Source organism: Tachypleus tridentatus, chromosome 6, assembly GCF_004210375.1.
Source record: "Tachypleus tridentatus isolate NWPU-2018 chromosome 6, ASM421037v1, whole genome shotgun sequence".
Lineage (NCBI taxonomy): Eukaryota > Metazoa > Arthropoda > Merostomata > Xiphosura > Limulidae > Tachypleus > Tachypleus tridentatus.
The window spans coordinates 140861356-140883443 of record NC_134830.1 but is presented as its reverse complement, the minus strand read 5'-3'; the positions used below and the strand labels follow the sequence as shown (position 1 = coordinate 140883443).

At 34.8% G+C, this 22088-nt stretch overlaps 2 protein-coding genes across 23 annotated transcripts in view; one reads left to right on the top strand and one right to left on the bottom strand.

Annotated features, from left to right (window-relative positions):
• LOC143253858 (small G protein signaling modulator 1-like) overlaps window positions 1-16637 on the top strand; it is a 62342-nt gene extending 45705 nt beyond the window's left edge. For 14 of the 17 annotated variants that reach the window (XM_076508313.1, XM_076508311.1, XM_076508317.1 and 11 more), the window contains 7 exons: window positions 913-1136; window positions 1384-1508; window positions 2000-2082; window positions 2389-2498; window positions 6049-6145; window positions 12808-12975; window positions 13264-16637. In XM_076508313.1, the coding sequence (XP_076364428.1) occupies window positions 913-1136; window positions 1384-1508; window positions 2000-2082; window positions 2389-2498; window positions 6049-6145; window positions 12808-12975; window positions 13264-13352 (896 nt within the window). In that variant the 3' untranslated portion in view covers window positions 13353-16637. Of the gene's footprint in view, window positions 1-912; window positions 1137-1383; window positions 1509-1999; window positions 2083-2388; window positions 2499-6048; window positions 6146-12807; window positions 12976-13263 lie in introns of those variants that run through there. The other 3 variants (XM_076508309.1, XR_013029870.1, XM_076508324.1) reach the window with 3 other exon arrangements.
• Window positions 16638-16707: 70 nt separating this feature from the next.
• LOC143253859 (uncharacterized) overlaps window positions 16708-22088 on the bottom strand; it is a 123276-nt gene continuing 117895 nt past the window's right edge. For 4 of the 6 annotated variants that reach the window (XR_013029871.1, XR_013029873.1, XR_013029874.1 and 1 more), the window contains 8 exons: window positions 21477-21548; window positions 20659-20688; window positions 20174-20333; window positions 19906-19983; window positions 19669-19746; window positions 19293-19539; window positions 18856-18888; window positions 16708-18043 (listed from right to left, as the gene is read on the bottom strand). Coding sequence is in view for 1 of the 6 variants with exons in the window: in XM_076508325.1 (XP_076364440.1) it covers window positions 21494-21548 (55 nt within the window). In the remaining 5 variants the exon portion in view is untranslated. Of the gene's footprint in view, window positions 18044-18855; window positions 18889-19292; window positions 19540-19668; window positions 19747-19905; window positions 19984-20173; window positions 20334-20658; window positions 20689-21476; window positions 21549-22088 lie in introns of those variants that run through there. The other 2 variants (XR_013029872.1, XM_076508325.1) reach the window with 2 other exon arrangements.

Sequence of the window (22088 nt, the reverse complement as noted above, 5' to 3'; positions counted from 1 at the left end):
GTGCACCTTACTATCTAAATGTGCATATACACACTTATTTCAACAGATAAACACACTTTAGTAAACATTTTGTAGCACAATATGTTAAAGCTTATCAAACTTTTTTAAAAAGGACTAGTGTTAGGTAATACAATAAAATAAAGTTTAGACCTGACTAAACTAAACCAAAATAATTCAGAAATTGAGGTACATTTGTCTCTTTTTATTGAATATTGGCCATATTTAATAAGGCTTAACTAATGTTAGGCCTATTACAAGTGAACATGTAGATTTTGGTGTTTTTTATTAAAATTCATTTTTATGGTTCTAGAAATCCTGTATTTAAAGAAGTACTATTACCATTAAAACTTAAATATTGAAAACATTTCTTTGTTTATGAAAATTCGTGCTGTCTACAAAGCTTTTGATTAAGAATCTCTTAGTGATTACAGTTTGCAAAGGATGTGTAATTTGCCCATAATTCTTCACACACTCACTTTCTATGTTGCTAAGTACAGATTATAAGCACTACTTTCCCACCATAATTTAGATTTTCTTATTGACAGTTAAATTTACTATGATGTTTTCCTGATTCAGCTATTTCTGCCATGATCAGAGTTTCTATACCTTAGGCCTACTTATGTAATCTACTGATGGTAAATATAAAAAACCACGTAAAGGCTTCACTTGTATAAAGCCATTTACTTTAGATTTTGATAAAGATCAGTTTTTATCATTTTCTTTTTGTTTTCACTCTTGCGAAATTGCCATTGGACTTTACAAAGACGGTTGTGTTTGCTACAGCAACTAGCTCATTTCTAATGGCTGTCGACTTTATACACTACCCTGATGTTATGAACTTTCTCACAAAGAGTAATTGGGTTCTGATAAATATTACAGAAAATAAGGCATTTTTCTTTTCTCCTTTTATAGTTGACAGTCAGAGCCAAAGTATTATTGTTACAAATCCCTCAGTGGACATCAATGGTGGCGAACAGAAGGATGAAAACGATGATGATAATGAGACAGAAGATAATGAGGAAATCACAAAAGATGAACTTTTACCTGGCGATTATGGAGATGGAGACAGCCAGCTATCAGCAGACTCTAGGTCGAGTTGTATTTCTCCAGCATCTTCCAGTGGTGGTGTCTACTCAGTAAGTACTGTCATAACATCTTAGTTTTTAAATCCATGTGATTGTTAATTAGTGTCTTAAGTCTGGAGTAAGACACATAAAAACGTATCACCAGGTCAAAGTAAAAGTACACCTCATTGGTCAACCACTTTTTTAATCTCTTCTTGTTATTTGAACAGTGTTAAACACTTCTTTTGAGACCTGGTATATTCAACTTTATATTCACTAGTACATAAAAATACTATCTTAAGTTAATTTTTCCCTCCAGATGGAGCTTTTAGACCAGTTCTCCCTAAATCTCCACAGAATTGAAAAAGATGTCCAAAGATGTGACCGTAATTACTGGTATTTTAGGGTTGAGAACTTGGAAAAGCTCAGAAATGTGATGTGCACGTGAGTGATTTAGTGTGTTTACAAAGAGAAAATCAAGAATCATCTTAAACAAGAGGATGAAATATATAAACATGTTAATTTTCAGTTAATTATTAGTTTTTATCTGTAACTGAACTTAAGTCAACTGTTTATTGTGACTAATGTTAGTTTATTTAAACTAAGTATTTTATGTTTAAGTAAAACATCTATTACATATTAAAGATACTTTTCTCTAATGGAAACTAATAACAAAGTAGTTCTTTCTAAAGGTTTTAACTGTGTGAAATGAAGATTAGTTTAATATTCTAAAGAAGAACATTAACTTAGTTTTAGCAAAGACTGATCCGTCCGATATATTTCTTACATTTTTAAAACTTTAATTTGTTTTTAGGGAAGCAGTCTGTCAGTGTATTGTTTTTGTTCGATGTGCATAACTGATATTAAAATAATCAATGTATATTAAGTTTGTTTTATATTATGGTGGTTTGTTAACCAGATATTTTCTACTGTAGCTATGTATGGGAACACTTAGATGTTGGCTATGTCCAAGGGATGTGTGATTTAGTTGCACCTTTGTTAGTAATCTTTGATGATGGTAAGTTGCTATGTATGTTAGAATAAAATTATAATATTGTTACTATTATTACAAACGTTTATTATTACTATTAATGTGATGCTGTAACTAAGAGCTGAGAATGTTGCTACTCATAACCTGTTCATAACATCTCTATTTAAGTGACTGAGAGAAAGCATCAAATGTTTGGAATAAAGTGTTGAATAAATGTTATGTATTACAATCACCTGTGAATTTTACTGGTTTTACTTTGTATTGCTCCTTTGAAACATGTCATTAATGAAATAATTTTCTGTGAAACTAAAACTGTTTTAATTTTGTCAACAGAAGTATTGACATATAGCTGTTTCTGTGAACTCATGAAGAGAATGGCTGCAAACTTTCCTCATGGTGGAGCCATGGATGCACACTTTGCCAACATGAGATCTCTTATCCAGGTAGTTGATACTAATCCCAGTAGTAATGGAACTACTTAATACTATGTCTTCATTTATGTAGTGTTGTTACTAATCCCAGTAGTAGCAGTAATAGTTGTACTATCAGTAGCAATATAGTACTAATATGGATAATAAATATAGATAAAATACTAAAATAGATAGTACTAGTAATACTATCAATACTGACAAGCTAGAATAACAAAATAAGAATCTTATCTATTTTTATTTTGCTGAGATATGGCTTGTGCATTATATCAAACAGTAGCTCTATTCACCTCCTTCCATGTTAGAAATGTGCCCTTGTATACAGTTACTTCAATAAATGACTTGTGAATGACCAATTGATAGTTTAAATTATCCCCACAGTGGTTTTCTTGGCCATTTTAATGTGTTTGAAGGCCTCCTCCTCTTTCAAACCAAGGTTTCAGGGAGGTAGGTTGTGTCTTTAATCTGCTCAAACTTACTTATTTTTTAGACCTAAATACAGCTTAGTTACTAAACTTGATAAATTATAGTGGAATTCAGTAGTACTTGTATAGTAATGTATGATGTTCTTGGTTATTAAAATGTGTGTATGTGTGTGTGTACAAAAACCTAAAAATACTTTTTCATATCTTCCAAGTGCTGCGAAGTTTTAAAAGGCTTAGCAACCTACATCAAGTGACAACCAAGTATGAAGGACATAACTAGAAGGAATAATTGTTTGCTTTACTTCATGTATTGTTCTGTATTTTAAGAAAAATAAATTTAATAACTCATTTCTAAACAGTTATAATCTATACACATATATAATGTATAATAATTGATATGTGAATGTATTTTACAAAATACTAGTCCAATAAAGCACAGCCAAGACAGGTCACTTTATAAAGACTGAAGGTCAGTTTTATATTATTGAATACAGAAACATGAATATGTGTGTGTGTGCTTCATCAACAAAAGTTCTGTAATGTTATCTAGGCATGACTGGAAGGTCAACTGAATAAAAATATGTATAAATGCTATGAGATTTAAGCTAATTAGTCTAAACATTTGTGTTCTTGAACAGTCATTCCAGAATGGGGGGAAAAAAAGCATAATTTATATTCATTTCCTTATGTTTTTTATGGTGGTTATGAAGTGGGCCAAATTTAGACCCCAGAAAATATAGTCTTAGTGAAAACAAATATTTGAAATATATATGTAAAACGGCTGGTTTGGGTTGAGAAAATTTTTTATGAAGAGGAGCGAACAACGTTTCGACCTTCTGCAGTCATCATCAGTTTGCAAAGAAAGAAAGAGGTAACTGGCCGATAGCTGACCACATGTTTGAAGGGGGTTGTGTAACTGAGTGTAGGAATGTAGAGGGCGTGCTTAGATGTTTGAATATATAATTTTATATTATTTATTATATTATTTTTAATATAGGTATAAAGGTGTTCCTTTGTATTGGCTTATTTTGAGCTTGAATTATTGTATAAGTAAGGCTTTTTTAATTTTGCATTTGTTTGTTTGTTTCTTTATTTAGTATTTGGGTGTTTTGTATGGTTATGTTGTGTTTATTTGATTTGCAGTGTTCGAAAACATGTGGTGACTTTTTGTGTTCTTTGAATCTGGTTTCCATTTTTCTACTTGTTTCTCCAATATAGAAGTTGTGGCAGTTATCACATTGTATTTTATAAATAATGTTGGTGTGGTGTTTGTCAGTGTAGTTTTTACATAGTATAGACCTCAGTTTTGTGCCTGGTTTTTAAATAAATTTGGTATTAACTGGAATGTCATATTTTGCTACTAGTTTTTTGCCAAATGTTGGTTATTTGTCTGCTGATGTCAGGAATATATGGTATGCAGCAGTATATGGTTTTGTGATTTTTTGATTCGTGAAATATATTTACTTTTGTTGGTTGATTTTGCTTTTTGTCTAGGTGTGTGCATATAATGTTTTCTACGGTTTTGGAGGAAATTTATTGATGTTGATGAAGTATTGTTTTATTTTGTCTAATTCATCATTAATTTTATCTAGCAAGCATAGTTTTATGGCTGTGTTTATTTGGTTTCATAGTATGTTGAGTTTTTGTTTTGTTTCATGTGCTGAGTCCCAAGGAATGTATAGTCCAGTATGGGTGATTTTTTGGTGGATTTCTGTTTTAAATAGTGTATCGGTTCTTGTATTTTTGAGGTTAAGAAATGATATTTGATTGCTTTCTTCCTGTTCACATGTGAAGTTAATGTTGGGATGTATAGAGTTAATGTGATTGAAAAAATTAAGTGTGTTCTGTAGATCTAAACCCCACAACAGTGTCATCTACATATCTGTACCAGTATAGTGGTGGATGTAATGCTGTGTTATTTGCTTGTGTTTCAACCTGTGTCATAAAAATATTGGCTAGAACTGGTGATACTGGGTTGCCCATGCTTAGGACATTTATTTGTATATAGTTGTGGTTGTTGAACATGAAGTTTGTCTTCATCATGTTGAATTCTATGAGGATTGCTAGTTGGTTGCTGGGAATGTCTGTTGATGGGTTAGGATCTTGGATATAGAATTCCAAGGCTATCTTGCAGTCTTCTATGGTTGGGACTTCTGTAAAGAGGGATATAACATTGAAACTGGCCATTAAGGCTTTATGATCAAGTTGATTAAGATTAGACTTGAAATTAAAAGAGTCTTTGATGAATGAGCTGGCTGATGTTATATATTTGGAGAATGCCCATGCTATGTATTTACCAAGATTGTAATTAAACGATTCATATGTGGACATTATTGGTCTTCTACATTAATAGAAGACACTATTGCGGGATTCACATCTACAGAACACACATTTAATTTTTTCAATCACGTTAACTCTATACATCCCAAAATTAACTTCACATGTGAACAGGAAGAAGGAAATCAAAAATGTTCTCAGCCCAAACCAGCTGTTTTTACATATATTTTACTCTACAAGTGGGTTTTTGCATCATCACTAAATATTTGAAATGTATTTAGGAGGTTTTATATATTATTCAAATAATGTTTGAGAGTTTTGGGACAAATAAGTTTGTTTTTTTAATCATAACATGAAAATTATGTCATACTCAGTAATGAAACAGATTCAGTGTTTTCAAAACAAATCTTTAGTAGCAATACTTCATTAAAAAATATGATTTTTTTGTGTAGTAAAATTCTGCAATATTTACTTAATGTCTACCTACTTTTGTGAATATGTATGTACTGATTGAAAAGTTAGTATTTATACTTAATGTGTTTGAATGTATAATATACTGAGCCTATAACAAAACAGTTAGTAAGATCTTATACATATAATAGACTCTGGTATAACTTCTTTCTTAGGTATTGTACATTTAATTTAAAAGATCAATGTGTTCCTAGATAACTATTGTAATATATCATATTACTTATTATCCTATTTAATTTATGAATTAACGTTAATACTAACAGAAATACCATTCTATTCAGCTGTGTTTTTTTAGTTTATGTAAGTAGTGTTAATATCATACTTGGTACTTTAGGACTTTCAGAAACTGAGATAATGTCTTGTCATTACATGAACTAAAACTTTTATTCCAGATACTTGATGGAGAAATGTTTGAACTGATGCATAAGAATGGTGATTATACTCATTTTTATTTCTGTTATCGATGGTTTCTGCTGGACTTCAAAAGAGGTAATTATGTCAGAACAGTCTATGTTAAAGAATAATAGAATTTGGTCTGCTTTATATCCTTGGTTTTTGTAAAATAATGACAGTAAGAAATCTCTCTGGTTAAAAAATGAAGTGAATTACCATATTAAGATTCAATACTTCTGAATGTAAACCTCTCAAAAGTTCTTGGGTTTCTTACGGTCTGTTAAGATTACTAAAGGGTTAACACAAAATATTGCATAATTTATACACTGCCTAACTGTTTAAAATTTATTTGATTTTTAACAATTCAAAATTGCCCACTCTTGTTGTTTCAACACATTTTAACACACTACAATGTTAATACATTATATATTTACCTAATTTTATGACACAATTTGACACATTATTTTATTGCAATACAGTTTTTCATTTATAACATGATGCTATGTTAATCCAATACAGCTTACCTAATTTATAAAAATACAATTTGACACTGTTGTGTTAATATAATATAGTTTACCTAATTTATAATGACACACTGCTGTGTTAATCCAGCATAGTTTACCTAATTTATAATGACACACTGCTGTGTTAATCCAGCATAGTTTACCTAATTTATAATGGCACACTGCTGTGTTAATTCAGCATAGTTTACTTAATTATAATGGCACACTGCTGTGTTAATTCAGCATAGTTTACTTAATTATAATGGCCCACTACTGTGTTAATGTAGTATAGTTTACCTAATATGTAACGGCACAATTTGACATTGCTGTGTTAATCCAGCATAGTTTACCTAATTTAGGACAACACACTGTTGTGTTAATCTCCTGTATGTGGTGAGGGGAACCTCCCAGGGATGGTTCTGTTTTTTCAGTTTACCTCCTCTGGAATCTAAACATCCACCCATGTGTTTGCTGTGTGTGGTGACCCATGAAGGGAAGGAGAGGATTCTGGTGGTTGAAGGGCTTAACCCTAACACACTGCTTTGGCTTTGAATTCCTGTAGACGGGCAGCCCACTTGGGTTAGGGTCAACCACATACCATTGTTAGATGTTCTCAATTGGTGTTGTGGACACTGTATCTGATGCTGGTGTTTGGGTATAGTGCTCACAAAACCTGGACATTGCTGCAGTGTTCTTGTTTGGCATTGTAGTGCATCCCCTCACAGGGCTCCATGATGGGTGGGGTCAGTGGTCACCAAAATATTCCTTTTATGAGGAATCCTCCAAATAAAAACTTAAAATAGTGAAAAAACAGTCCACAGGTAAACGACCACATTTTGAAGATTCAACATCTGTAGCATCTGTTGTCCCTTATTTTCAGATAAACCTTTAGGACAGATGTCTCCCTTTTTCATTCAGAAGGGTCTAGAGGGATTTTCTGGCTGTCCAAAGTCAGTAAAGAAGCTTTGCTCTGGTGGCATATTGGTGAAAACATCCACATCTCAAAAAAGTGAACTCCTCTTGCATTCAAAGGTGATTGGGGATATACCTATTGAGGTTACACCTCATGCTACTTTGAATTCATAATGAGTTATTATTGAGAGGGATTTGAAGAACATTCCCGAGTCAGAGATACTTGCTGGTTTCTCCACCCAAAGAGTTTCTGCAGTAAGGTGTATCTCCATTTGCAAAGATGGAATTATGATGCCAACCAATGTCTTCATCTGATATTTACATCACCATGTACACTTGCCACCATCAAGGCAGATTATCTTAATTGCAGGGTACGGCCATACATTCCAAATCCTCTCAGATGTTTCCAGTGTCAGCAGTTTGGTCACTTGAAGACATCATGTTGTAGTTGCTTGACGTGTTCATTCAGGTGACAAAGACCACAATGCCTATGAGTGTGAAACAGACCTTCATTGCATCAATTGCAATGGCTCTCACCCATTCTACTTTCATTCTTGCCCTAAATGGTTGGAAGAAAAAGATGTGCAGCATTTGAAAATGATTCATAACATTACTCATCCTGTCCACCACTCTTCATCTTGGACATGCTGTTGCACTTTGTTCCACTGCTACTGTCGGAGAGTAGATGGATCTCTCTATGCCTCCACAAGAATAGTTCTCAAACCAAAAGAAAATTCTTTTGACCTCCATGGTTAAGAAAGTTGATGAATCAACTTCAACACCCATTTCTGTCCCTAACATACATTTCAGCAAATCCCAAGACCCACTTCCTTTGGTTCCAGGTATAGGCATTTCCTTGGACACATCTTATTCTCCCACTCGAAGATGCAAAACGATCATTCGTTCACATCCTCGGTCACTAGAATCCTCTTCCAACAGCAAATACCTGCCCAATCAATCCAGGGCATGATCCATGGAAGTATATAGACTTCCCTCAATTAAAGACAGTAAAGAAAAAGATGTGTTCATAAACAGAAGGGTTCTCCGCCTAATTTGCCTACACAAAAATAAAACTAGCCACCTTGATACAGTGGAACTGTCGAGGTTTAAGTTTTAATCTGGATGGCATCAAAACACTGATTGCTTCCTAACATCCTTGTATGTCTTTCCTTACAGGAAACACTTCTGAAACCTGCCAATACAGTCACCTTTCAGTGGTTTTTCTTTGTACAGAAATGACAGGCTGTGTAATAAACAAGTGCATGAAAGGTGGCACTGTTAGTTCATCAGCATGTGGCCACTCTACACACACTTGAAGGCCATAGCAATCTGTGTTTCCTTGCATTGTACCATCACTGTTAGTTCTCTCTACCTGTCACCTGGAGAGACCTATGATAAATCAGACCTTGATGCTTTCAGTGAACAGTTGCCATCTCCCTTTTTAATCCTGGGGGACTTTAATAGGCATCATCCCTGCTGGGGAAGGGCTTATATTGATGGAAAGGGTCGCTCCATTCAGTGTATGCTCTCAGATCACAACCTTTCTCTTTTCAAGAACAGTTCTTATTTTCATGCACCCAGTCAGTCCTTTACTGCTATTGATCTCTCAGTTTGTTCCCCTTCATTATTCTCCCACTTTTCATGGAGGATTAACAATAATCCACAAGGCAGTGATCATTTTCCTACAAGTTTGAGAGAGAGACTGGCTGTGATCGATGCCAACAGACCCACTTGCCCTGGTAGAAGCTGGATCAAGCCAACTGGCCCTCTTTCACTGCTCTCACAGAACTTGATCCTGCCATCATCTGTAAGCCATCATTAAACGACTGTGTGGCAGTAGTAACTGACTGTATTATACAGGCAGCTGCTCAATGTATTCCCCAAACCTCGACACGTTTTCCATGATATCCTCATCCATGGTGGAATCATTCCTGCCACATGGCACAGAAGGCTCAAAAATGGGCTTAGGATACTTTGCGTAGGCAGCCCACACACTCGCACCGTGTAGGTTTCCAGCAGGCCCATGCACGTGTTTAGTAGGTAAGACGTCAAAGCCAGAAGAAACCTTGGATTAAGTACACAACCAGTATATTTTCTGCCACCAGTCCTAAAGTCATATGGAACAAGATTTGAAAGGTCAGTGAGCAACGTAATTCTGTCCCTCTCTCGATCTTGCTCTCATATGGCCAGGAAGTAGCTGATACTCATAGCATTGCAGATACTCTAGGTGAAAGCTTTGGCTGGGTATCCAGCACTTCTGCTTCATCCTCCACCTTCTTAGCCATAGACTCGGGCAGAGCAACTACCTCTTTCCTTTCAAGCTGATTGTCTCTATGACTATAATCATCCCTTTACAGTGATGGAACTCAAACTGGCCCTTCATCAGTCTGGCAGTACATCAGTTGGACCTGATGATGTACACTATGAAATGCTGCACCATCTATCTCCTGCTTCTCTTGCTATGCTTCTGATTGTTTTTAACTTGATCTAGCAAGAGAATGTTTTTCCTGATGTCTGGTGCCACGTTATTGTCCTACTTTTCTCTAAGCCTGGTAAGGATTCCAAGACTTCTTCAAACTATCATCCAGTTGCTTTGACGAATTGTATCTGTAAGACCTGAGAGAGAATGGTTAATGGTTGTCTTGTTTGGTTTCTTGAATCAAACAATATACTCTCGCTCACCCAGCGTGGGTTCCGATAACAGCACTCCACCATGGAACATCTGATTTGATTTGAAGTGTCAAATCAGAGAAGGCTTAGGATGCAACATGGAAGTATGGCATTTTGGCCTCCATATACATAGGTTATGTGACCATTTGCCTATTTCTGTTGAAAATATTTTAATGGACAGGAGATTTCAAGAATGTGTGGGTTCAACACTTTCCTGTTGTTTTCTACAGCAACATGGAGTCCCTCAGGGCTGTGTTCTGACTGTCACACTTTTAAGTATAAAGATTAATGAACAACTCCCTCTTACTGATGCAAACGGATCTATGCTGACGACTTTCACATCTCATGTCAGTCGTCGAACATGGGGTATATTGAGCAGCAGCTACAGACTGCTCTCGATCATTTACTGAAATGGGCCACAGCAAACGGCTTTAACCTCTCTCTCTCTCTAAACCCATTTTCATGCACTTGTGCCTCCAACGGGGTATTCACCCTGATCCTGAACTCCATATCAGTGAAGTTGTGCTGCCTGTAGTCCCTGAAACAAAGTTCTTGGGGCTTATCTTTGACCATAAGCTGACCTTTATACCACATATCAAGCAGCTACAGGTCAAATGTACAAGAGCATTGAACATTCTCCATCTCCTCTCTTCCACCACTTTGGGAGCAAATTGATGTTCTATGCTACAGATATATCGAACTCTTATTCCATCGAAACTCAACTGTGGGTCACTGGTCTATGGCTCTGTCAGGATCTCAGCCTTAAAAATGCTGGACCCATTCATCATCAAGGATATCGGCTCTGCACTGGAGCATTTTGCACTTCTCCAGTTCAGAACATACACACAGAGTCTCCTAAACCTTCTCTACACCTCTGCTGTTTGCAACTGTCTTTAATGTATGCTTTGAAATTTTATTCCTTACCAAAGCATCTCACCTGGGGTTGAGTTTTCCTTCCTTGGTGGGCCATGCTTTTTCAGAACAGACGATCTGCTATTGCTCCTTTTGGCCTTCATATCCAGGTGCAGTTGGATGAATTGGGTCTGTTCTAGGATAACATTGCTTTATCCACTGGTCAGCTCATCCCACCATGGCTTTTTACAGTCCCCAAGCAGACACACCCGATACTGTCTGTTATTTGCTGAACATCTTTTGAACCATCCTTCCATTCCTATTTATACAGATGGTTCAAAATCAGGTAGCTGTGTGGGCTATGCTGTCGTTTGTTGTGGTTTGCTGGTTGCATGCAGAATCCCCTTTACAGCTTCTGTGTTCACTGCTGAACTGTACTCCATTTCTCATGCCCTGGATCATGTAGAAGCTGAGCAGTACTCAAACTGCACTATTTATACTAACTCGCTTAGTTCTCTACTGATTCTGGAATTGCTTCAGGTTAGTTCTCACTGATATTCAAAACCGACTGGCCCACTTCTCTTTAACATCTACTTCTATCCAGTTTTTTGGATACTGGGCCAAGTTGGTATTTCCAAGAATGAGCTTGCTCATACCACAGCTAAATCTATCTGCTCTGGCACTATCACTGCTGTGCCTGTTCCATACATGGACTATGGTCCTGTATTCAAGGCTCCACTCTGTGCCAGTTGGCAGTCAACTTGAAGTGAGGAATGTGAAAACATGCTTTTCCAAATAAAACTCTATATTGGACTTTAGCCTTCTTGCTTCCATAAGGATCGGAAAGAGGAAGTTTTTCTAACTAGACTATGCATTGATCACAGTTTTTTAACTCACAGTTTTCTTTTATCTGGAACAGTGTATAGTCTGTGTACCACTCAGGTCACAATAGCCATATTTTACTGTCTTGTCATTGTTTTTGGCACCATTTTAAACATGTTCAGTCCCAATGTTTGTCCATAGCATTAGACAGTGTTATTGGTGATGGTGACACTGTCCACCTTGGAAATGTTTTAATGTTTTAAAGGCTATTAATCGTTTTTATGCTATTTAAGTTTTTAATTTATACATTATACCTTTTTTAATGTGATTCCCTTTTAAGAATCAAAGTCTGCTTAGTTTAATTTGAAATTAGAAAATTGCTGTAATGTCAAAATACTCAGAACTAGGACTGGAAAGGCCAATTTCAGGTGACTGATGGTGGTTTTTGAACTTACCTGTTAGTCTTCCTGCAGAGTTATGATGATTATAGTAATGCCCTTTACAACTTGTATTACTCTAGTGTTTCTGTTACTGCTGTAAATGAGATGTAAAAATTGGTTTTAATGCTATTTGTTGTTGTTTTTTTTACTTAATTTCTTTTTATGAATTTTGGATGTTTGCCACAGATAGCCTAGTTGTTTTGTACCATAAAACACCAAATCAACCAACCATGTTACTCCAGTATAGTTTACCTAATTTGTAATGACACATTATTAATTTATTCCAATATTGTTTATCTAATTTTTCAATGACAGATTTTGCTTTCTTATGAGATTAGTTTTTCTTAATTTTCATTTATGGAATCATACATTAAATGTCATGAATAAGCTGTCTAAGAATAAAGGAATACATTTTTTTTTAAAGTTCCTTTTTTATTTTGTGAAATGTGTTTTCTTGATTATTATCTCAATGACAGTTTATCAACTTTTATTTGGTAGTAGGCAATACAAAACTAAATATTCACAAGTAGAGAACTTAATTTGACTTGGTGTCTTGTAGAACTGCTTTATGATGACATCTTCAGTGTGTGGGAGACCATATGGGCTGCCAAGCACATTGCTTCAAGTCATTTTGTCCTCTTCATTGCACTGGCCATGGTAGAATATTACAGAGATATCATCTTGGAGAATAACATGGACTTCACAGATATTATTAAGTTTTTTAATGGTAAGTTTTGTTGCATGTCCAAGTACAATTTTTCAGTAACATTATTTACTGAAAGTTTATCTGTATATAGTTGTAGGTAATGTTACAGGTTTGTAATTATGAAAATTTGTTGAGCTCAAACTACACAGAGAAGTAATGTCCTCTTCAATTACTGTTGGTTTCTGTTAATTCAGTTTAGTGCTTTAGGTTTCAGTTTGGTCAAGTCGTTGTAGGTTTCAGTGAAGGCTTATGGTATTAGGTTCTCTTTTGCTTGACTTTGTTAATTCAGTAGTTTTTTATTTATTACAGAAATGGCAGAAAGACATGATGCGAAAGCTGTACTAAAAGTGGCTCGAGAGTTGGTGCACCAGATTCAAACTCTGATTGATAATAAATAGGCCATGTTTATGTATGAGTAACTTGTATCATGAAAACAAAATAGCTTATTATTATGTCTGCAAAACCCACAGAAACACACAGATTAGATTGACTGTAGTAGGAAGGTTAGTAATAAACAGTGTAGGCTGCAAGTTTTTTTGTTTTTATAAGTATACTGGGTAATATTTGTGTTATCTTTATGATAAAGTAAGGGTGAATACTGGTGTTCTAAAGAACCAAAGGATTATTTGTATGCTTAAGTTTTGAAATTTTCTCATTTTATTGTTTCAAACTGTTAAAGTGCTAGCCAAAACGTACCCATGAATTTTTATGCAAGGCTTTGGATTAAGATTTTAATACCCTGAAAAGATACAAACATACTCAGCCCTTGAGCAAGGACACATTCTTCCACTTTGATAATATCCATAAATATCAGTTCTGTTACTTTTTTCTTAAAAGTAAAATTTTGAACTCAAAGACAGCAAACAAACCCTTAATGTGAGCTTTTAAAGTAACATTGGTTTAACATTATTTACAATGGTAATACAGAGATGTAATCCACGTTAACTATTATTTCAAATGAAACTATTGGTTTTATTATCATGGTGTTTGTGTGATATTAACTTAGTTTCATTGAAGCCCAGTGTAATGTTCACAGATAATACAGTTTACTGTTGTTTTTTTACTATATTGGATGTTTGTATCATAAAGTTAACCTCAATCAATACCTTTGATTCCTGGTAGATGTCTTTATTCTTGCTAAATATGTAAGATGAGACACGTTTTCTAACATACATGGCTTTATTCGTTTTTAATGTTCATCTTTTATCTACCAATAATGGGGTGATTAGGGTCAGTCGATAAAGGTAAATGTGTGGATCCTCTAATTATCTGAGATCTAACTGAATTACAGTTAGGCCATCTTCAGTGTATATGCCATGTTTCGGCTTAAAACCTTCTGTCTCTAGTCACCCTGTTTTACAGTATTTGATTGGTTGAAGATTTCTCAGTATAGTATGCTTGTTTTAAGAAAGCTTTTATTCTTCTGTAGTTGCACATGCTAGCCACTAGAGGAAGATGTGTCAGTGTTTCATATATTATGTAATAAATGTTGGCTGTGATCCTAAGATATCTGTTACTTCAGGTGGGATCTGCACGTTGTTTCCTATTGACTTGGGTCACAAAAAATAATAATAGACTCTGTTTTATGCTCATTTTAATGTTATGTACGTACACTGATGACATTTTTTTAGTTTTGAGACATAACCAATATCAGTTTAAGAATAAATGAGTATAACCTAGGATTAAATATGGCTATGAATAACAAAAAGTGATATACATATGTGACAAGGTTGACTGTACATGTTGTTTAACTCTACACTTCAGAAGTTCTGTATACCTTAAGTTAAGAAATGAAAACTGGTATGTGTGTATGACATTATTTTGATTTATTTACAAGTCTCTGTGACTATTCATTTTTAACACTGTAGCCTTACTAACAGATCCCAGTTGAGACTTAGAAATCTCAGCAAGTGATTGTGTGCATTCCTAAAGTTTAGATGTGAAACCTTTAATATAATTTGCTACAGGCTGCCCTATAGAAGTTAAAAATATCTTGTTTTTTCTAGTTTTGTGTAAATAAAATGTCTATATTTTTGAAAGCAGTCATAAAACCTTTGAACTAAGATATGTGTAAAATAAATTGTATTCTGTTTTCTTGTACAAAACATGAAACCAGTTGAATTCTCTCTCTGAAGAAATAATATTTTCCTTTATAATTTCTTTGTTCAAAATAGATAATTTTAACACAATCTGGTTCTTGTGAAGAAACTGTTTGTCAAACTTAAAAGTTTGTAATTTAATTGTAAGCATGTTCATTGGTCTTGTGTTTTCAAGAGCAATATTTAATGGTCATCTGCTGTTTCCCAGTTTGAGGTAGGCACAAAATAGATGTTATGGGTTTATTATAACCATGAAACTTATAATTGTTATCATAATGCTCAAAGTGAAACTAATTTGCCCTAATAAGTTGCTGTGGTTTTCTCCATTCCATAATTATGTGTATGAAGGAAAATTATAAATATAAATATCTTTAGATTTATATATAATTCTATAGTACACTATTCAATGTCTCCTTAGAGATGAAATTGTAGCTTCCTTGCTTTTTAGGTATATTTTAAAATCAATAGTCCAGAATTCAGTAAGTGGTCCTAAGATTGTAGGTTTAGCAATTATAAATTGGTTGTTTCAACATCTTGTGTGTGATGGTACAAACTTTAGAATGTTTTACTCAAGAGAGTTGTGCAGTCTGTTGTTTGTTCAGTTGTAATTTTTATTCTGCTATTTTCTACTGAAAAATCTTTTAGAATGGCCAGGCTTGCAAATAAACATTAACTCCATATCTGAGTATCAGATACTTGTAATTCACGACGAAGGATTTGAAAACCTTGCATAACTTAATTAACAATTAATTTGATTGAAATATAGGACGACAAATCGTGGAGGTACGAGTCACACCCCAGCAGTACACCCATCACATGTTATTTGAGGCATAGATACCAACCAAGCGGTCATGATCTCCCAAAATTGAAGTTGGGAGGGTCCAACTATTGTGCTGACAGTAATGGAGTTTTTTCTATGCTGTTGGCTAGCTTTACCAAATGAAATAATAGGAGACTAAAATTCTTTGTAAAATTATAAATATTAAACTGTGTATAATTTATAATGTTTTAGTTTCTATAAGAGATAGAGTAGTAGAATCCACTGTAGAATGTGAGTCTAAGAAAAAAGTGCAGGAATGATTTTTGTTTCTTTCCTAACAATGTAACAGCTGATTCAATGTTTGTCATCCAGCTTGTGGTAGAACTTTCCTAAATTTATTTTCTTGCAAAGTAGCTACCCCATACTCTTAAACTAAAATGGTTAATAGAATATCCCTTTAAAAACACACACAAAACTACCCTCTTATTTAGAAGAGACATTAAAGTTAAACTGATGGATGCAGGGTTCACTCAGGAAAGAATCTTTAAAATTATTTTCTCAGAATTTCTAGTGGATGTTGAAAAAAGACCCTTATTCTCCAGGTAATAAGTATTTTAAAAGCATTTCAATGCTGTGATGAAAATTAGCAGCAGAGCAACCATTGTCCAACTTTCTCTTAAAATGCTGATGAAGCAAATGACCATTCACATTTCTTAAGCATGGTTGTTTTTTGATGTGTTCTGTGACAGAGGATTCAACAGGTTTCTTTTAAAATTAGATGTAATGTGAAATCTGTGTCATTAAAAGGTATTTTAAAAAAGCTATCCACTTGGCTTGATTTATACATTTCTGGATAACAGCTAGTTCTCTAGGAGTAATTGATGACTTCCAAAATTTCAATTTGCAAGGCTTTTATTTGGTCTGTACACTAAATAGAAATGTTTCCATATCCACCTTGTTCACTTATAAATAAGTTGTCTACCGCATCTGCCCCAGAAGTAGCAAAATAGAAATTTCAGTCTCTAAAGAGGATGATAATGTAGGGAGATTGTGGGTACCCTTGACACAGTGGAGATGCACTCTTTGATAGTGGGCAAACCAAGTGCTGACACACAAATAATAAATATCAAACAGTGATGAAATAAAAGTTGTATGGTTGGAAGAGATCTATGTATAGGAAATCATTTAACTGCAGTTGAGGAAAGAATATGCTAGAGGTAGGGAAATTGCCATGATATGTGCAAGGAAAGATATCGGTGTTGAAAGAACAGCACTGTATCACTAATTACAATCATAATGTGGAGAGGTAATATCCTAGATTTTCAATATGTGTTATCTGGGTTGTGAGCTGATTGTTGTGAAATATGGAGTTAGAGTTTGTTTCTCTTTATTAAACAAAGGTTTAATGGAGTTTAGTCCCAACTTGGAGCTTACCTGCAGGGATGCACCTTGACTGTGATGGTGCAGAGAACTGGTAGTAGATGGAGCATTTGAACAGGGAATGAGAGGGGGCGGAACTGCACTCACATAATTAGCAGGAAAGTCTATTTTATTTCTGCCAGGTGGTATATTGTTCAGAAAAGTAGTACTAGGACAATACGTTCCTTGTTTACTGGCTGAGGAGGGAAGGCCTGAAGAAGAAAAACAAGATTGGCTGGGTCGTAGTGGAGGAGGGGCAACTTTGGCATGGTCCTGCAGTAAGTGGCCACTGGAAGATGAGAAATCTCTAAATCTGTTGTGGAACATCACAGAATTAAGGGCACTATACCTCTGCAAAACATCTTCCCTATCTGAATCTTGTGGCAGTGTAAAATCAAAAGTGTCTCTGTGATTCCCAGTAGTACTTGCAACAGAAGACAGTAACTGATTTGATTCACAATTTGTTATACCAACACATTCTATTGGTTGAGGATGCGACAGTGAGGAGACTATGGATTTCATCATAAATTTATCAGATTTCACTGACTCTATAGAGCGTATTCTACTGTGGTCTGAGACCCCTGGAAGTGAAGTGGATGTTGGTGCACTAGGAGTGCATCTTAAATCTGCTTGAGGCTTGGGGGGTTTAACTCTCAATTCTGTGTTTTCTAAGACACTGGGCTCTTTCTGATGATGGATGGGAGAACGAGATCTTTCTCTATGATCCCATTCTCGGGTTCTCTCCCCTACCTCTCCATTTTGTATACCTTCTACGCTGTTCGCCTGATGGAATGTTCGATTCTCCCTGTCCCTAAAAACCAGTACAACATATTAACATCTTTTGTGGGAGCCACACAAGGTATATAATAAACGTTCTTTATTATTATTTAATAATTATGTGCCACATTAACTTACTTTCTACCAAACAATTTCTGTACAGTACCTATACTGTTGAATTACTATTGTATGAAAACTAAACAGTAATACTCAACTTCTCACAAATTTCCAACTCTTTTGCTGTGAGAATTAAACTACACTTACCATGGTAACAGTGTTTAATCTGTTCATAAATGTGGTAGGTTTGTGCTGATTATTATGTTTTATAATGCACACATCATTTTTTGTTTCCTGATGAAGAGTTAGGCATTTTGTCCACTTCAGACCCAAGAGGAAGACAAGTATGGCTATGTGAACAGCTCCAGTGCCTAGCAAAACCACCATTTACAACATGAAATTGCATTTAAGAGCAAAGTTAACCCACACATATATATAGAGAACAGCTACCTGACTGTTAGAAGCTGAAACAAAAAACTATCTGTCTCATTGGGAGGACCAGGACTTTTTTTTTTTTAGTGTGTGGAGGAAAGAATGGTATATGAGCTACTAAATTGGAATCTGCAAGAGAGGTTGATTGAATGTGTTTTGGGTTTGTAGTATTCTCAGTTGAGCCAGTCCAGTTACATATGAGTAAGTAATTTGTTTGTTAATTAATGACTCAGCCAACTTTCCAAATGAAAGGGGAGGAGGAACACGTTGCTCCACTTTGTGTTAAACTGGGGTATTAATCATTTCATAATGCTCAAACAATTCACCATTGATACAAAACTGTCAACTCCAACATACCTTTCTTTCTGTCTATGGTATTTTCTCTTCTCTCTGCAAGAAAAAACAAATAGTTCTACCTGAAAGCTGAAAAAAACATGCAGATAGACACACTTTAAAATAATAATTTTTGTTACTTCTAGCACGGTTAGGGGAGGAGATGCTCATTGTTACTGGAAGATACCAAAACATGCCCTATTTGATAACTAACTGTCTCAATTGTTATAAATCTGGTAATCCAAAGACCAGTTCTAACCTGGCTTTATAGTACTAATACATGCAAACAAGAAAAGAAAATTTATAAATTTAATTGTGATAGTACTGTTACCATCCTCACTTTGTCCAAACACTTAGATTTGTCTAGTATCAACGGTGGGTATACTTAATGTTTTAAAAAGTTACTAAAAAGGCTTCTTATAACCAATGATAACCAACAATAGATCCATAAAACATCTCACCGGTCTTGTCCTCTACACTTTTCTGAAACTTCTCTTATTTCTTTTTCGAGTTCTGTCTTTCTTTCTTTGTCTCGTTCAACCTTCAAACCTCCCCAAGGAGCAGGATTAGGTATACCACCAGAACTTATGGGAATGGATATGGAATGAGGGTTTCTGGGGATGTGGGCCCAAGGATCTTGTGATGGTAAGCTTAAACTAGAGAGTGCCGAAGAGTCGCAGCCATTGAAAACATTGGCACTTCCAAGACCTAGAATGAAAAACAAGCTATAGATGTGACATTTCCAGTGGTGTAGCAGCACTGGTAGAAATTATGTTTGAAGACAATACAATGTTTAATAATGGTTTAAAATAAAAACATGATCTGCCAGAAACATACCTAAAGATGAGATCCTTCCAAAGGTGCTGCTAGGTCCTCCAAAACTTGGATAAGGGGGTCGAGCAAAAGGTGGTAAACCTGAAAGATTCAAATTATTCATTATCTGTTTGTGAGGTGCAATTTCACCATAAAACTTAATTCAAGTCATGTTCGAAGTTATTCTCTCTTTGTATTGTAGAGAAAATATATACTGTGACAGAAGGAGAGTTGATTCTGTATTACATAAATTACACTCACTCAGGTGGGCTGCAGATGAGTTGAGGAATGAGTTAGGATGCGAAGAGCCTTCAAATGGAGGTCTGCCATTGGGAGGACCTAGGAAAGTGTAAAGATACTGGTTTTGTAATATGACTGAATAAAACATGGAAGAATGTTTGTCAGGAACTTCATAAATACACACTGGTCTGCTTATACTAAAAGGATGGAATGGAATATTTTAAATGCATTTTGGATAACTGGGTCTTCAAGAATCAGAGTTTTAAACCTCCTCCACTGAATTATGTACCTGGGGTGTTCAACAGTAGTGACATGTGAAAATCTCGGGGTCGTTGTAACAAATCATCAGGTGTAGTACTGGCCTTGTGCAGTTCAGACTGCTGTTTCTGTTGATGGTGATAAATTTCCCAGGCTATTCGAACATGCATTGCACACCACCTCCCCGACTTCTACAGAGAGAAAGACAAGCCATTCTGTATCTCAGTCCAGTGTTTTGATACCACAAAACAGCTGCACTTCAAACTGCCATTATTAAGAATTACATCCTCACAAGTTGATTGTTACTACATGTAAGTATTATTTAAGTTTTAAATAACAACTAAAAATTATGTTTCAGAAGACAAATACCCTACAGATACTTGTATTCTAACATCTAGTCGACACCTCAAAACAATTTTAAAGTTTACTAGGGTAATTATGAAAACAATTCCACATGTCTAGCTTTGTATATTTAGTAAAATGTTTTTGTATAATCTGATTAATATTATAACGTACCATGTTCTTGGTCTTAAGAAGGGGATTCATCTGGAAATTTAAAAACAACATTCAACATTTTGATCTTTTTTCTACCTAAGACTGCTAACAAAAACACTTGTCTCCCATACCATTTAACATATCTCCAATACATCATTTGATGTTTTACTTCTAATTTGTAAATAACAGATAAATCTACAATTTGGTAGGGAATGCTTTTAAATGAATTGTTTTTCCTGTACCAATTACCAAGAGTCTTAGCTGTTGTTGTAACGAAGAGAACAGTTAAACAACCCTGCAATATTCGTACATCTACATGTTAGCACCAAAGTGTTACAAATCATATTAACAGTGCTTTCAAGTAAAAATGTAAATATACTAAAATCAAATGAGAAGATGTTTATTACACATTACACGGGGTGTTTTATAACTGATATATATTCAGAGAAAATTAATACTAAGAATTCAGTAAACAAAATCAAAAGGAAGGACTGCATTGTTTTTGAACATTTTATGTCTCAAATGAGAAGGTTTGATTTGCAGTTTCTCTTTATCAAAATTTGCTACAACAAACAGTACGTTACATGTAGTACATCAAAACCTGTTAGGGTAATTAACACTATACTTTGATTTTAGTCATTTTATATTTGACAATACTACAATGTTATTAACTGAAACAAAATAGACTATAACCTTTTCCTGTACCTATTGTTCTATTCTACTATGGTTTTGTCAGAACTAACTATATAACAGCCAGAACCTGTAGACCAAGTGGAAATCTTTAAATATATACATCACAAAATAAGTCTAGAGTTGAAGTTACTATAAACATCACTTACTTTAGTCTGAAAGCTAGTCAGATGTCTCGGAGGAACAAAGGGAGTAGCCCCACTGTATCCTGGTAGCCCAAGCTAGAAAGAAACATTTCAGAGCATAGTATTACTGGATACATATATAATTTTATAGAAGAAAGTTAATGAAATACAAACAAAACAGTCCTTGAGGTGGTTTTGTTATTTGGCTTTCAGTTTCTTGCTGTGTGAGGTTACAAGCATGTAACCAGACTGGCAAGAGGAGGATTCTTTTTTTGTCCAAAGTGGAACTCGGTGTGTAATTTTAGCCCTTTATTGTCACCACAGGTAAAGAGTTATAGTAAATTTCTTGTTCTAAATATGAAAATGGTAATAGGCAAGGGGACATCTGGCTGGAAGTCACACATCCTGGATGTTAATGACTGTTCAGTGTATGTCTATCAGCCACATTTGTTCATTGTATAATTAACCCACAACTACATTAATCGATTCAGTGTGAATATGGATTAGGATAATGTATAATACTATCCAGTCTAAGTATTAATTTCTTCTCATTACCCAATGCATATGAAAACCCATATTCACCAGTTATAAAAAAAATTATACTAATGAAACAGATGGTGTATCTATTTTAACCAA